The following is a 16,475-nucleotide window of genomic DNA, read 5'->3' as shown; positions in this document are numbered from 1 at the left end:
TTTTTTGCAGCCTCAGCTGATGGAGTGTGAAAGTTGGAGAGTTTGGGGTTTTTCTGCACTTTCACCTGCTTTTCCCCCAGCTCTTTGTAGGGCCTTTTTCCGAGACAGCCATGGAATGAACCAGAAGCACAGCTGAAATCCCAGACACTTGCCAGCTTTCATGCCACGCTGAGGGAACACCTGGAGCTGTGTCAGGGAGGGTCAGGTTGGATCTCAGGAAAAGGTTCTTCCCCCAGAGGGTGGTTGGGCACTGACCAGGCTCCCCAGGGCAGTGGGCACAGGTGGAGTCCCCACCCTGGAGGTGTCCAAGGAAGGACTGGGTGTGGCACTCAGTGCTCTGGGCTGGGGGACCAGCTGGGGAGTGGAATTGATGGTCTCAGAGGTCTTTTCCAACCTCAGTGATTCCGTGAGGGAAGAGCCCAGGTTTGTGCTCACTCTGTGGGGCAGTACTTGCAGAATTAGGTGCTCCCTAAATCTTGTGGGTCAGTGAGCAATGATGGGCTGCTCCAAACAGCTTCCTGTGCCTGATTTCCACGGTTCATCATTGCAGCCTCAAGGGAAACCCCCTCCCGTGGGGCTGCTGCATCACAGGGATGATTCAGAAAAGCAGGATTCATCCTTGGATTTAACATTTGACTCATTTAGATGCTTCCAGGGTTAAACCCACATTCCTTGTTCACATTTTTCAGGAGAGGAAATCTCTGCCCTAGAGATTTGTAACTTTGTTTTGTTGTTGGTCACAAGTAGATCATGGGAATCACGGAATCCCAGCTCAGTTTGGGTTGGAAGGGACCCTAAAGCCCCTCTCATTCCATCCCGTGCCATGGGCAGGGACGCCTTCCACTAGCCCAAGTTGCTCCAAGCCCCGTCCAAGCCGGCCTTGGACACTTGCAGGGATGGGGCAGCAGTCACGATGTGACCCCAGTGCCCCCGCGCTCCTCCTGCCCGCCCGCACCGCGGGGGCACCGCCCCGGGGCTGCGGCTCGGCCCTTCCACCGCCTTTGGACAACGCTCCCAGGGTCGGGGTGGGATTGTTGGGGTGGCTGAGCAGGGCCAGGAGTTGGACTGGATGGTCCCTGTGGGTCCTTCTTCGATTCCATGATCCCGCACCGAGCTCCGGCCCCGGCCGGGACGCGGCTCCCGCGCACGGCACCGGGGGTGTGTCCCCGTCCCCGCGCCGGTGTCGGCCCGCCCGGGCGGCCGCGGCTCCACGCGGCGGGAGCGCCCGCACCACGTGTGCCGGGCAGCGAGCCTGGGCTTCCCCGGCCCCGCGGGCGCCTCCGGTCCTGGATTTCCCGGTCTGCCCCGGGGGGGTTCCCGGCGGGGGTTCCCGGGGAGGGTTCTCGGAGGGGGGGTTCCCGGTCTCTCCCCCTCCCCGCGGACATGCGCGGCCCCTTTAAGCGCGGCCCCGCCCCCTCTGCCGGCGGCACGCGGCTTCCCGCGAACGTGACGTCACCGCCCTCGCCTCCCGCTCCCGCGCCCGCGCGCGGCCCCTCCGCCGCCCCACGTGACTCTCCCCGCGGCGCGCCGCGCGCCCATTGGGCGCCGCGGGGGTGACGCGCGGCGGCGCGGGGCTGCCATTGGTCGGGGCGCGGCGGGTAGGCGGTGGCGCGGTCTCCTATTGGTGGGTGGCGGCGGGTGGGCGGAGCCGTGGCGGCCCCGCCCCCCGGGAGTGCGCGAGGCGGCGGCGCGTGGCAGCGGCTCGGGGCGCGCGGCGGCCCCGGCCCGGCCCCGCCATGACCGACTTCAAACTCGGCATCGTCCGGCTCGGGCGGGTGGCCGGGAAGGTGCGCGGGGGGCCGGGGGCAGCGCCGGGCAGGGCTCGGGCGGGGCGGGAGGGCACGGGAGGGGAGGGCTGGGCCTTAACGGGTGTTACCGGGCCGAGCCGGGCGGTGCCGGGGCCGTGCCGGGGCCATGTCGGGCCGGGCCTGGGCCGTGCCGGGGCAGTGCCGAGGCCGGACGGGGCCGGGCCGGGGCCATATCGGCCCGGGCCGGGCTGTACCGTTCAGTACCGGGGCCGTGCCGAGGCCGGACCGGACCGGACCGTGCAGTACCGGGGCCGTATCGGGCCGTACTGGGCTGTGCCGGGGCCATATCGGGCTGCACGTGCAGAACCAGCACCGGACCGGACCGTGCTGGGGCTGTATCGGGCTGTGCCGGGGCCGTGCCGGGGCCGTACCGGCTCCATGCCGGGCCGTGCCGGGGCCGTGCGGTCTCGCTGACGGCGCTCCCGGTGTGTTTCAGACCAAGTACACGCTGATCGACGAGCAGGACATCCCGCTGGTGGAGAGCTACTCCTTCGAGGTGAGCGAGCGGCCCCGCCCCGGGATTTCCCGTATTTTACAACCCACTCCCCGCCCGGGGCAGCCCCGAACCCCCCAGAGCTCCCCTTGTGGGGTTGTGGGTTTGGGGTTTTCCTTCCCGGTTTGAATCCAACTGCCCCTGGAAGTGCTGTGCCTGCAACCTCCCTGGTTTGGGGAAAAAAACGACCGATTTTAAATTACTAAAGTACCAATGTGGAGATTTTCAAGCGGGAAAAGTTCCGGGGTTTGTTTTCTTTTTTTTTTCCTGAGTATCAGCTTAAAACATTTATTTATTTATTTATTTATTTACTTATTATGTAGGGGGTTTGTTTTCAGTTTACTATTTGTGTGCTTTGGGAGAACTGATCATTTGCCCGCCCTTACTTGGTTTGGCAAACTTTGAAATTCTTCCCTCTGAGCATTTTGGGTGAGAGAAACTTTAATTGTAGCTGATTATGGGACCAGAAAAAAGTGTTTTCTCTTAGCATCTACTGGAAAAGGGGTAGTGGATTCTACCAAGGCTTTGAAAGAGAAAGAGAATGATTAAAAAAATCTTCTATAACTGGGGTGTTCTTGGAGGAGGGACCATCTCTTACCAGTTCCTCAGTGCAGTGAGTGCTTTGGGGCTGCTCTGAGGAGTTGTAGGAGCTGTGACCACCCTGTTTGCCCCTTCCTCTTCTCTGGTGGCCACTGTGTCACTGGTGGTGGTGACACACTGGGACTGTCCAAAATTGGTGAAGTCCTTGCTGCAGTTCATGAGCATTGGCACCAACACCGTGTTGTGGAGGGGAGAAACAAAGGACAGGACCCCATTTCTCTGGCCCCCCTGATGGGGTGGGTGTAGGGCCACACTGAAAACAAAGCCCTGGTGGCTCTGCAGAGACTCAGAGCCACGGTGGAGCCTGGATCCCATCAAAGATTCCAGTGTGGATCCTGATGTGGATCCCGGCCCCACGGGCTCACAACTGGATTGCTGCTGTTCTCTGTCCAGCAGAGATCCAGGATCCAGATCCTGCTGTGCTCAGCTCCTCCCTGCCCTGTCCCAGCTCCATCACCCACAGCAGCCTGGTTGGTCCCTTTTGCTTTGGAACAGCTGGAATTCCACCACGGCCGAGTGACCTGTGGGACACGAGTGTGGAATGCTGGGTCCTTCCCCCATCCCAGGTGCTCTGCTCTGCTGTTGGATGATCTCACAGGCTCTCCCTTCTCCCTAGGCTCGGATGGAGGTGGATGCTGATGGAAATGGTGCTAAAATATTTGCTTATGCTTTCGACAAGAACCGCGGAAGGGGCTCCGGGCGCCTCCTGCACGAGCTGCTCTGGTGGGTATTGGAGAGAGACAAACTGCCAGGGGTCACTGCCCCCAGCTGACCCCCCAGCTGGGGGGTTATTTCTCTGCCTGTGGTGCTTTAAGTCCTCTCAGGAGGGTTGGAAACCAGAGATCTGTTATAACTTGGTTTGCCCTGAGTCCTCACACAGCACAGCCTGTAAAGCCTCACAAGCAGGGAGAGCAGTGAGAGGTGAGTGTGGGTCACAGAACTGGCTAAATCTGAGAAATGCTGCTCAAACTGCAGCTTTGAGGGGGAGCAGGGGATGGCTCCACCTAACAGGTGAACACAAACACACTGAGGGTTTGTTGTGGGTTGGTTTTTTCTGTCCAGTGAGAATTGGCAGAGCCCTGGAGAGAGGGGACCTTCTGATAAGGGCAAACTTTGGGGTGTTCTGTGTGGCTTTCTGCAAAGCTGCCTGAAGTGATGCTGCTGATGGTTCATGTCTTATTTTCCATATTCTCCATATCATTGCTTGGAATCCCCCATGAGTGCACATGAATTTTGGGGGCCAGCTTCCTCCCTTCTGAGAGCAGCTCACCCCCAGAGCTGATATTTTGCTCTTTCTAGGTATGAGTTTGGCAGATTCTCTCTGCTAAGGAGAACAGTTACTTCTTTTAAAACCCTTTTTTTTTGAAAAATTGAGCATGTTTTCTATTCAGTTCCATAAACTGTCTTAGAAGTCACAGTGCCCAGAATGTGCCTGTGCTTTCTTTATCATTCCAAGTTACCTTTTATCCCCCAAACCAGGCTTGGAGGGAGACAGGAAGAATATGAGACTATTATTATTATTTACAATCTGCTCATTAAATATGGATTTTAACCTGCTTCTGTTAATGTTTAATCTTGTTGCACACATAACTTGGGTGAAATGATGAAGTTGGCTGCAGCATGTGGAGTAAATCACTGTCAGCCACTGCTGTGAACCTCACACACTAATGATTGTGAGAAGCACTAAACAGCACCTTAAAATTGTTCAGGCTGATGGTTGAAGGCTGTGCAGGTGACGACAGTCCAGCTGTTTGCTCATGACACAGCCCAGTCATTGCCTCTTCTGCTTTGTTTTACTCAAATTGGGAAATAATTCAAATGTATTCAGTTAGGAAATTCAAATTGTGTCACTCGAGCGTGTGCTGGGCTTAAAAATGAGGGGTTGTGTGTAATGGGGATTTTGGAGGGGCACAGAGCTGGGGGCTCAGCTGCCAGGCAAGTGGAGCTGCACTTCTGAAGCTGCAAAGTCAAATTTTTCTAGAAAATATGAAATATTTCAGCTGTCTCTGTAGATTCAGTTTGGTCCCTTCGATCTTTAATCACAGCCCAGTGTCCTGCAGGTCAGTGACTGAGTCCCCAGTGGTGTTTGGCTGCAGGTGCTGTGTAATTCCTGCCCCTCCTACAGATCAGTTTTACTCACGTGCTCTGAGCACAAACCTGAGCTGGGGAGGGGTGGCAGGTCCTTCCCTTGGTCAGGAGGAGCAGTGCTGGAGGTTTTGGAGCCTTTGAAAGGCAGGAGAGCTGGGCAGTACCAGGCATTGCACTTCCCAGTGCCAGCCTTCACTCCTGGGGTAACTGGAAAGCAAAGAACATGAATTACTCAGATATAGGTGTGTGATTTAATTGTTCTCTGCACATGGACCCCAAAAAATCCGAAAAACCAACCCACCTGTGTGCCTGTGGTTCAAGATCAGTGAGCAGCAAGTGTTAGATGCAAATAATGCAGATTTTTAAATTTTTTTGATTAATTTTCTTTTTAATTTATTAAGCAAATATCTTTGTTCGTGTCATGAGGCCCTTGGGACAGAAAACTTGTAGCTGCTGGAGCTGCAGCTGTGACAGGGACATTCTCCCCAAGCCCTCCTGCCCTCTGCAGAGAGGGAGCAGGTGGGAACCGAGAGCTGAAAAATCCCCACATGTGCTGCAATAGTTCTTACAGGAAGGACTTCCTGAAAGTTCTTCAGCCTCTCTGGTGCTTGCTGTGTTTTCCACATGGACTTCTGCCTCCCCCAGAGCAGGGTTTGGTGTCCCTGGCTGGGGACCTGCAGGAGCCTGTCGCCCTTTGTTCCCTGTGCAGCACCCCCAGCTCGCTGTGCTCTGCTGGGTGCAGAGATGTTCCCTGGGGAACAGCAGCAGCAGGAGATTAGTCATGAGTATATCACCAACTGCTTGTTCAAAAAGACATCTCAGACCTGATTTCTGGGGTTTTTAGGTGTTTTTTTTTTTAGAGCACTTACCATCCTGCTGCCTGAAACCTGCTCTGCTCTGGTTCCTGGAATTGCTGTGTCTGTTCCGAGCTGCTGAAAAACCAGAACAGTGTCCTCTTAATTCCTTGGAAAGTCCTGGTTGAAGTGTTTTCCCTGGCATCTTGTAGGAGCTCAGGGAGCATCCTGGATTTGGCACTGCTGGTTCTGGTACCTCAGTCCAGGGGTGTGTTAACACTCACAGCTCCCCAGCAAGGCCCAACTTCCATGTTCCCTGGGGCCTTTGTCACCCTTTGTCACCTGGGGCCATGGAAGGGCTGACAGTGATGGAGCTGAGTGTGGTGTCAGACAAGGAGGGGAGGAGGGGCTCGCTGTGGGAGGGGATTTGGTCAGGATTTGCTTTTGGGGGGTTGTGGGTCTGGGCTGTGTAGGAGCAGGGGTAGGTCTGAGCCACTCTGCTGTGAATTCCTGGTGTCAGGGACAGTCTAATCCTCTCTCTTTCCCCAACATTTCTAAACTCTCATTATCTAATCCATTTAAAAATTATTTCTTAACTTGGTCTTGGACTCCCCTTCCTTTTCCCCCTGCTCAGTTTGCTGTTGCTCTTCTGTCTCCTCTGGGATTCCTTGTTCATATTTATCCCATCCCTCCAGTTGTCACTTTGTCCCAGGCTCAGTAAGCACCTGAACTCCTTCCCTGTCTCCATATCTGGCTGATGCTCACCCTCACTTTCCCTCCTGGCACCTGTAGCCCTCAGGATTCCTGATTCCCTTTGCCAGACCTTTCACTGGCCTTCAACAACTCAAAAGTAGCTTTTCCTGCTGTGGTTCCCCACTGCCAGAGGGCAGGGTTAGGTGGGATATTGGGAGGAAATTCCTCCCTGTGAGGGGGTGAGGCCCTGGAATGGATTTCCCAGAGGATTCCCCATCCCTGGAAGTGTCCAAGGCCAGGTTGGAAAGGGCTTGGAGCAACCTGGGCTAGTGGAAGGTGTCCCTGCCCATGGCAGGAGAGTGGAATGAGGTAAATTTTAAGGTCCCTTCCAACCCAAACCAGGTTGTGATTGTGATTCCTCCTTCAGGGCATTTCAGCAGACCCTTTCCATAGTTTGTTTGCTTTTAGGTGTGTGGTTCCTGTTTTTTCCCCCAAAAGAAGGATTTTAGTCATTTTACCTTCAAAGGGAAGAGCTGTTCCCTGGAGGCCCAGGAGGTTCCAAGCAGGAGGCTCCAGGCTCTGTCCTTGTGCAGGTCTGTCCTTACAGGAATTGTCCTGTGGGAGCTGGAGCACAAGCTCTGTGTAGGTGCTGCTTGTAGCCTCTCCGAGGGAATTGGACTCATTAAAATTTTTAGGAGGTTTTGGACCATGTGTGAATATTTTACTCATTAAATTCTAGGAAATTTTGTGACATGTCTGAATTGCAAGTGGTTTTTTCCCCCCAGGGTATATAATTTAGTTGCATCTGGATGGATTTTGACCAAGAAAACAAAATCCTACATTTTTCATTGTCAGTCACATTGCAATGAGTTTCCCTGTTCTGCTGGGTAATGCTGAGCTCTGTGAAGGGGAGAAGGAGAAAGTGGGAATTTTTGAACTTTGGTAAATATCTCTTTAAAATTGAATGAACTTTTTAAACTGAAATGTTCAGTAAGGGCTGAGCAGGACTCAGTGTCCAGGCTGGGCTTGGGTGCAGCTGGGAGAAGCTGTTGGAAGGGTCTCCTGGGAGGAGGATAACCCTTTGTCCTTCTTCTCCCTGTGCTGGGAAGTTCCTCATGGCATAGCAAACATGTGGAGGCTCAGCTTCTGTCCAGGCTTTACCTTTCAGGTGGGATGGGAATTCCCACAAGAAGTGAAAGGGAAACTTGTCCAGGTGTGAGGGTGTTTGAGAGTGAACTTGATGAAACACAGAAAGGAGAGAAGAAGGTGGAATGGGAAATGGAGACTGTTAGAAGGCAGTAGGGAGGACTCACCATGCAGCCATCTCCTGGCTAATAGTCCTGCTTTGGGTTTTGGGCGAGTTTCAGGTGTCTCTTGATCAATTCTGGAGTAATTTCAGACTTTCAACGTGTTACACACAATTAGAGTCTAAAAAGAATTTGCATGCACAGTGAAACCTCTGTCCTGTTGCTTGTTAATGACATGTCTTCATAAAATAATGAGCTCTGTGACTCCACACCAGTGCCAGGCTTGCACAAATGTGTCTGATAGAGTTTCCTGTTAAAATAATAAACCAGTATTGGCACCTTTCAAGTCTGCTCTGTGGAACATGGTAATTCCATGGATCTCTTGCAAGTTGTAGTCTCTGGAACTGAGCAATATCTTTCCAATTACACTGTACCATGAGTGGCTCTTATTCAGCCCATTTATAATGGAAATAACCTGCTGGAACAAGTCCTTTTCTCCTGGGAGGTGCTCTGAAGTAGCCCCTGGAGTCCGTGGGCAGCCCAAGGTGTCCTGGGCCTGTGTTGGTGACAAAATGCAGCATTGCTTTGGAATGGGTGTGATCCTTTATTTTTTGGCTGTGGAGCCTTGGTCACTGCTCATCTTCCAGCTGGTTTTGTCTCCTGCAGGGAGAGGCACCGGGGAGGGATTGCTCCTGGATTTCAGGTGGTGCATCTGAACTCGGTGACCGTGGACAACCGCCTGGACAATCTGCGCCTCGTGCCCTGGGGGTGGAAGCCCAAAGCTGAAGAAATCTCTAGCAAACAAAGGTGTGTCAAAGTCTGCCAGGGGGTTGCCATCATAAAAAATGAAAGTATCTTAAATTGTTTCCTTCCTGTAGTGATTTTTGTCTTGGCAGAGCCTTTTTGATTTGACCTCGGACTCCTTGCACGTCCCTCTGTCTCTGGTGGTGTGTCTGTGCTCGCTGTTCCTGCTGTGCAGGACCATCCCACCCTGTGGTGTTATCCCAAGGTCCTGCAGTGCCAGGATCTGTCAGAGCAGTGAACAGGAGGCCTGTGTTCCCTCCCACCCCAGTGAATTCTGCAGTTCTCACTGCCCTGTGCCTCTCGTGCTCAGGCACTGGAATTCCAACACAACCTGTAGCAGCCAGGAGCTGCAAAATGCTTCTGCTTGGAACTGTGAATTGGGGTTGAACGGAGTCCAAGTGAATTCCTGGGCTCAGATCCCGTCACCTTTCACCAGCAGGTTGTGGGAGCTTCCTCCATCCCGTATTTCCCTGATGTTACTCAGCACATCAGACTTAATGTCAGGGTGGATGTGGTTAATCGATGGTGTGAGACAGTGGGAGACCCACAGGCTCCACATCACACTCTTCTCCTGAAACATTTGCAGTATCCTTAAGATCAGGGTGTTCAGAGCTTATTAAACTGATTTTGAGAAGATGTAGTGAATTACAAATGCTCAGAATGGTTGTGGGAGTACCAGAAACAGACTTCAAGGCAGAAATGATTCTGACTTGAAGGAAATAATTTTGCACAAAAATAATTTTGCTTGATGCAAATGTTTCTTGGTTGATAATTTTGAACTCCTGGATTTTACACTTAGGCTCAAATACCCCTAAAAATACCCAATATATGAGCAGTATGTGTAGTCTGAGGCTAAATACAATGTTAACTCTACTTGCTTTATTAATAAATTTGGAATCGGTTTCCCTGTGTGCTTATTATGAATTCATGTACCAAATTTGTGCTTGTTTTTTCCAGGGAACAAAGTCTGTATTGGCTGGCAATCCAACAGCTCCCTACAGACCCCATAGAAGAGCAGTTTCCTGTCCTGAATGTAACCAGATACTACAACGCTAACGGGGATGTCGTGGAGGAGGAGGAGAACTCCTGCACTTACTATGAATGTCACTACCCCCCATGCACAATGATTGAAAAACAGGTGTGTCCAGAGAGCTGGGAGGGAGCAAGTGAAGCCTTTGTGTCCAGGGATTTATTTGTTCCTTAAAATGTAAGGCTTTGCTTGTGCCACTCAGTTGCTAAAAGCAGTAGCCTTTAATCAGGTTTTCTTTGGCCTGAACCTTCAGTCCCCGTGATAATTTTCACTTGGAGGGAATGTAGGTGTGATTTGGAGCAGTGAGTGTTGTTGGGAGGAATGGGGGTTCTGCAGAGTGGACAAAAAGCCAGGTGGAAGCTTTTCCAGGGGAGCAGAGCTGGAATGAGTGAGCAGCTGTGTGAGACAGCAGGAAGCATTGTAAGAGGTTTTGGGCAATAGCAGAATCAAAAAATAACCTGATTAACCTTTCCTGAGCAGAGGGGGAATTTGAGTGGCCTTTACTCAGGGAAGAACTGGGAGGAAAGTGAGTTCTGTGCTTTGCTGTAGGTAGATAAAGCAAAATACAGTGAGAAATGAGGTGTCCAGGGGCTGAGCCTCTGTCACACAAATGTCCTTATCTATAAATGAGGGCCTTTCTTGTGATAGCAAATGCTGAGTGGGCTCCAATCACTGTGTTCCACTTTCTGCTTTGGGGAGGGGAATGTTTGCAAAAACCATCCCGAATTCCCTGTGTTTGACAAAGTGTGAGCTCTGCCTTTTCTTTGGATCAGAGTACAGGAGCTCCCTGGGTAACTGTTTGGCAGTGGCTGAGCTTGTGCAGCCCTCCTGATGATTTCTGAATTGAAGGTGTTTGTAGTTCAAAACTCAGGCTGACAAAACAGCAGCATTGTGAGAGCAGGTGTGAAGTGCTCCAATATTTTGTCTGTTGAGCCCATTCCCCAAGAGCAACTGTAAAACCAACCATATTCAGTCCCTTCAAAACCTCCTTGTTCTGTGGCAGTCATGGGGGGAGTTTGTGTTTCATGGAATCCCAGAGTGGTTTGGGTGGGAAGGGAGCTTAAAGATCATCTCCTTCCCTCCCAGCTGAAGAGCACCTGGGAGGGAGAGTAGTTCCAAAAGCCTGCCCTCAGTTTGGAATGGCAAGGAGCTGAGCTGGCTGAGTGCAGCAGTGGATCCAGAGATTCCTTTCCAGCTCCAAAGCCAGCCAGTCACCAGCATAAGCCTGAGTGCATAACTAATTCCTGGTTAACCCAAGTTCTGGGAAGGTTGTTTTAAATAGTGGGTGAATTTCTTAATCAGAATCCCAGACTGATTTGGGTTGGAAGGGACCTTAAAGCTCATCCAGTGCCATCCCCTGCCATGGGCAGGGACACCTTCCACTAGCCCAGGTTGCTCCAAGCCTCATTCAACGTGGCCTTGGACACTTCCAGGGATCCAGGGGCAGCCACAGCTTCTCTGGGCAACCTGTGCCAGGGCCTCCCCACCCTCACAGGGAAGGATTTCTTCCCAGTATCCCATCTAACCCTGCCCTCCTTCATCCTAAAGCCATTCCCCCTTGTCCTGTCACCTGTTTGTGACAAGCGTGAAAGACTTGATTGTGAACCTCCTTGGGAGTGATGGTGGGGCTCTCCTTGGGAATGCTGTGGGGGTTCTCCTTGGGAATGCTGTGGGGGTTCTCCTTGGGAATGCTGTGGGGGTTCTCCTTAGGAATGCTGTAGGGATTCTCCTTGGGAGTGATGTCAGGGTTCTCCTTGGGAATGCTGTAGGGATTCTCCTTGGGAATGCAGTGGGGGTTCTCTTTGGGAATGCTGTGGGGGTTCTCCTTGGGAAGGCTGTGGGGGTTCTCCTTGGGAAGGCTGTGGGGGTCGTCCTTGGGAATGCAGTGGGGGTTCTCCTTGGGAATGCTGTAGGGATTCTCCTTGGGAATGCTGTAGGGATTCTCCTTGGGAATGCTGTGGGGGTCCTCTTTGGGAATGCTGTGGGGGTCCTCTTTGGGAATGCTGTGGGGGTTCTCCTTGGGAATGCTGTGGGGGTTCTCCTTGGGAATGCTGTGGGGTTTCCCCTTGGGAATGCTGTGGGGTTTCCCCTTGGGAATGCTGTGGGGTTTCCCCTTGGGAATGCTGTGGGGTTTCCCTGGCCCCGAGCAGCCTCTCTGACCGTGTCCTGTGCTCCTGCAGCTGCGTGAGTTCAACATCTGCGGGCGCTGCCAGGTTGCCCGGTACTGCGGGTCGCAGTGCCAGCAGAAGGACTGGCCTGCCCACAAGAAACACTGTCGGGAGAAGAAAAGGACCTTCCAGCAGGAGCTCGGCCCGGAGCGGTGACCGGGCGGCAGAGGCCTCTCAGCAGCAGGATTCCTCCCCAAAGGCATTGGGCTCTTGCTTTTGCACAGTGTGACAGACTGCTTATCCAAGCCAGAGGCACTGAAGACAAACCCTGTGATGCTTGAGCAGAATGGCTGACTGGACTAAGCCAGCTCTGACTGGTGCTGTGGAAAGGGATTGGCTCTGCCCTTCCAGTATTATATTCTCAAGCAAAAAGACTACTGTGGAGGCTCCAGGCAGGAAGCTTCTCATTATTTATATGTTAATACGTTTGTAAACTCATGTACAGTTTTTGTTAGGAATTCTTGATAGCACTCATTAACTGTAATGTTCAGAGGAGAACATGTTGTTGGCCTAAAAGTTTAAAAAAAAGAAAAAAAAAAGAAAAAAAGTCATGTAGCAAAAGCTTTTTCCTCCCATGTGGCAGAAGTGTCTGTGGCAGTGCCAGGGCCGGCGGGCAGACCCGGCGTCAGCACTTACTCTGGAGAACTCTGCATGGAAGTTCTATTGGAAAAAAAAAAAACAAACAAAAAAAAGAGCAAACAAAGTAAAGGTTGGAATGAATCCTTGTCTGCTCTCTGGCTTTCTCCCGTTCCCTTCCAGCTGCTGGCGGAGCACAGTCACACCTGGATGTTGGAATTCCCTGCTGGGTGGGAAGCAGTGCCCCAGGAGCTGGTGTGGGGTGTAGGGACCATCTGGGATGTGTGTTCAGGCAGCTGCAGCCTCAGAGGGGCTGCTGGAGATGGGCCTTGGAGCAGCCAGGATTTGGAAAGCTCCATCAGCTTTCTGTTCCCAAACCTTTGTACCTGAAGGAGCTGTGGGGAAGCTCAGGCAGCAGCTGGGTGGGGATGTGGTGCCCTCGTGGCTTCCCTGTGAGCACAGCAGATACTTCAGTCATGTGCAGAGATGTTTCAATGAGCTACTATTTAATAATTTGAGTTATTTATTAATTTTTTAAGGAGTTGTCATCAGTCCAAGAATCACTTTTTGATATTTTTTGTTTTTAATGTGTTAATGAGTACAAATAGTCTGGGAGGAGGATTTCCTTTGCAGAGCACATGCCTATTTTTCTTTTCATGACTTATCTGAAAGCCTTTTTCTTTTTCATTTTTGCCTTAGAAATATAAGGACCATCAACTGAATTTTCTGAAGAACTAAATGGGTAATTTAGTGCCAGGTGTTAGTCTTGCTTCACAGTAGAATGTGAGCTGCTGAGTGCTTAATGCAGAGCCTTTCTTGGAGTGCTTGGTGAAAGTTTTTTTTGTAAAAGCCGTTTAGAATTTCCATTTTTCAATCAGGATTCACTGTGCTACTTCATGTTGCAGTGTTGGTCTTGCTTGTATTCAATTTGTTAAAAAATTGAACTGCTGTGGACTTCCAATATTACATTCTGTTTCTAATATCTGCACAGGAAGTTCTGAATTATTAACATTTGGGTGGGTTTTCATTCTTTAGCTTTAAGTTTCTTAGGAAATAACAAAGAACTTCTGAAACTTCCTGCTGGAAGTTCACTTTCAGGCACTTGGTCAAGTTGCCACTCTTAAATCATGGTTGTACTGTAATTTTTCTGTTCAGGAAGCCCAAAATGCCCTTCATTATGAAGAAGTCAAGCAGGACCTACTCAAATTTTCCTGTAATGGATGATTTTTTTTTTTTTAAGGAAACATTCAGTTCTTTGCTTTAAATGAACTGTTTTGCTGAATATACAATGAGACATAAGGAATATTTTTTTATATGAGGCAATCCATTGAAAAGGGCAGAAGTATTGCCTTTTTTTTCTTTTCCTTGCCTGTTTAAAAGGCTGCTATTTGTCCTGCCAATTTTCCATTTTATTACCAGGCATCATGTTTAGCAAAATGAAGTGCAGTCTTTAAACACTTTGAGCAGGGAAGAGTTAGTGCTGATGTTTGTAATGTGGCTGCAGTGAGGATGAGGACAGGCTGCAGAGCAAGGCCTGGTGGGGCAGGGGGGGAAGGAGGGAATGAAGGAGGGGATGGGACTCAAAGGGTTGGACTCAAAGAATCTTCACAGCCAGGATGGTGGGGCTTGGGGAATCCTGATCCCAGGAATGTGGGAGGAAAGGGGTTGGGAGGGTGGGGTGAGGCAGGTGGGGAGGGAAGATGCCCACGGGGTTAGAGGGCTGTGAACATCCCAAAGGAAAGAAACAGTTGCCCAAACATCCTGCAGAGTGAAATAACGCAGGTTCTGACCTCAGTGTGTGATGTTTGACTCCAGGCTGTCCTTGTGCTGGAGCAGGGAAGTGGCCACAGGGATTTTGACTCTTGGAAAAGACCTGGGGACTGCAATAAGGATGTGCCTGCCTGCACAGCAGGTCCCTGATGGGAGTGGGAAGGTGTGTGATCAATGATTGTGGCAGATCTTTGACCCTCTGTAAGGAGGGTCAAAAAGAGACTTCAGTGTGGCAGCTCCACTTCCTAACTCTGTTTTTTCAGAGGATGGAGCTCCTGTAAAGGACCTCCTTTCCTTCAGAGAATCCAGGCTGACAGGGATGTCTCTGTATGGACAAGTATTTAAAAAGCTCAGGTTGGGGTATGTGGTTGTATCTGGGAGCAGGCCTGGGCACTTCTGATAAAGATGACTTTCCAAGGACTTGCTCCTGATGGAGATTCTTCATCCAAGATGTTTCCTGCAGGAAAATCTGATAAATCCAGCTCAGGCTGGGAGGATGCAGCATTCCTGGTGCTGGCTGTAACAGAGGGGTGCAAACCCCTGGTAAGCACACCCTGAAATGCTGGTACAGGTACCCCCCAGGGTTCCTTATCCAAGTAGGGTGGTGTTGCCAATTCCAAACATTCAGAAGACACAATGGAAAATCCTGCCTGGCTTAAGGGACACAAAATTATAATGTATTGTTTGCCTTCTGCTATTTGAACCTTGAATACACCCATTGGGTTACTGTCTCAGGTTTTTCTCTGTGATTTAATTTAAGTGAAACTGGTGAAGGTAAAAGGAGCAGCTGTGAGACTTAAATGCTTGTGGGGGGCATGGAGATGGTGTGAGACACCACAGAGGGGCCAGGAGCAAAGCTTCACCACCCTGCAAAACAGCACTGAGGGGACAAAAAGAGGTTGGTGTGATTAAACAGCAACTTCTTACTCAGAGTAAGAAGAAATCCTTTATAAATTGAGCATATGTTCAAATGAAAAAAGATGGAAATAAGACTTGGCAGGTAAAATGTGGAAAGGGAGAAAAAAACCCCCAAAATAATGCAAAGAAAAGTGGAATACAAAGAACATTGAAGTCATAAAACTTGCATGTATAGTTTTGAAAAAATCAGGGGCAGGGGCACTGCTGGGGTCAGATGTGATGCACAGTAAAGGCCAGGGCTGACCTGGAGATGAAAGTCTCAGGGGAAGGAAATCCAGGGAATCGTTTGCAAATGTGTTCCCTGTGAGAGAGCTGGGGGAGTTCACACAGGAATACTTCCATATGGAGAACTCCACAGAGAATCTGTTCAGAACAGAAGTGCTTTGGGAAGAGATTAAAGTTCAGCTGAAATGAGCAGTAACAAGTTGCCAGGACCAGCCGGTGCCACCTGCGGCTCTGGGGGAGCTCAGGGGTGAATAAACTGAGCTCCCAGCTGGGCTGGTGCCCTGTCCCTTGGCACAATGGCACAGCAAATGGCACAGCAGCTCCTGGAAGGGGTTTCAAACTCCAGCCACCTGCACTTAGCGAATTCCTAGATGTGATGTAGCACCAATGGCTGAATATTGGGTGGGTTTTGTACAGGGAGGTTGTGCTTCAAAACTCTGCTGGAATTGTTTCAGTGGTATCAACGAGCAGGGAAAAGGGGATTTGAGTATTACAAGTCTGCTTGAACTTCCAAAATGCACTTAATCCTGACTTTGCTCAAGGCACTTGAGGGAAAAAAAACTGCTGATGGAAAAGGGGGAATGACATATGGACAAACAACTGTTTAAAAGATGGGAAAGGAATAGTTGAAGGAAGGGTTTTTTTAGTGGAGGGAAGTGAACAGTTGGATGCCCAATATATTAAAAAATAATTGGGAAAAGTAATGAGTGAGGAAGGTGACAACATCCACTGAGGAAGCTATTCGGTGTCATAACATAATAAAGGCTGAGTGAAGAATTGCAGAAGGGTGTTATGAGGCAGACTGGCAGATGAAATTCAGCATCAATAAATGTAGTGTTGGTTATGGGAAAACACCAAAAGGAAAGGCCTCGGCTGTTTTCACTCAGCAATGACACCTCTGGGTTGTGAAACACTCCTGCGGGAATTTCTGCCTGGGGAGCAGCAGCAATCCAGGCTCCAGGGGAGGACGGGGGAGCAGAGCCCAGCGCGGGTGTGAATTGCGGGGTGTGCTGCAGCCCGAGCGTGCAGGACCCATCCTCCGTCTGGGAGAGGAGTGGGGGAAAGGGGAAAGGCTCGGGGCAGGGGGGGCGATCCCTCCGTGCTCCGGAACAGCTGCTGGGAGGGCACAGCGATGTGTCTGCTCTGCAGACAGCGCGGTGAGCGCCGGGGGCTGGGGAAGGTCTCTGGGATGCACGGGGAGGATGCCGAGGGAAGGCTGGCGATGGTTCTCTCTCGTGAGCAGCTGCCGGGTTGCGAACAG

General features: G+C 51.0%; 1 protein-coding gene across 1 annotated transcript; it reads left to right on the top strand.

The window, feature by feature from the left end:
• Positions 1 to 1,671: 1,671 nt before the first annotated feature.
• Positions 1,672 to 12,390, top strand: ZMYND19 (zinc finger MYND-type containing 19). The gene is made up of 6 exons (XM_017835298.1): positions 1,672 to 1,787; positions 2,245 to 2,304; positions 3,518 to 3,624; positions 8,390 to 8,530; positions 9,485 to 9,665; positions 11,738 to 12,390. The coding sequence occupies exons 1-6, from the start codon at positions 1,737 to 1,739 to the stop codon at positions 11,879 to 11,881; spliced, it is 684 nt and encodes a 227-aa protein (XP_017690787.1). The 5' UTR covers positions 1,672 to 1,736; the 3' UTR covers positions 11,882 to 12,390.
• Positions 12,391 to 16,475: the final 4,085 nt, after the last annotated feature.

Source organism: Lepidothrix coronata, unplaced genomic scaffold (genome assembly GCF_001604755.1).
Source record: "Lepidothrix coronata isolate B3197 unplaced genomic scaffold, Lepidothrix_coronata-1.0 Scaffold254, whole genome shotgun sequence".
In the NCBI taxonomy this organism is placed as follows: Eukaryota; Metazoa; Chordata; class Aves; order Passeriformes; family Pipridae; genus Lepidothrix; species Lepidothrix coronata.
The sequence above is the reverse complement of the archived record's forward strand: the minus strand, read 5'-3'. Positions and strand labels throughout refer to the sequence as shown.

Bases quoted from the DNA above. Each gene is read 5' to 3' on its own strand.
- ZMYND19 (XM_017835298.1), top strand. From the start codon at position 1,737: ATGACCGACTTCAAACTCGGCATCGTCCGGCTCGGGCGGGTGGCCGGG. The intron at 2,305-3,517 runs GTGAGCGAGCGG...CCTTCTCCCTAG, and splicing joins TGGAGAGCTACTCCTTCGAG to GCTCGGATGGAGGTGGATGC. The intron at 3,625-8,389 runs GTGGGTATTGGA...TGTCTCCTGCAG, and splicing joins CTCCTGCACGAGCTGCTCTG to GGAGAGGCACCGGGGAGGGA.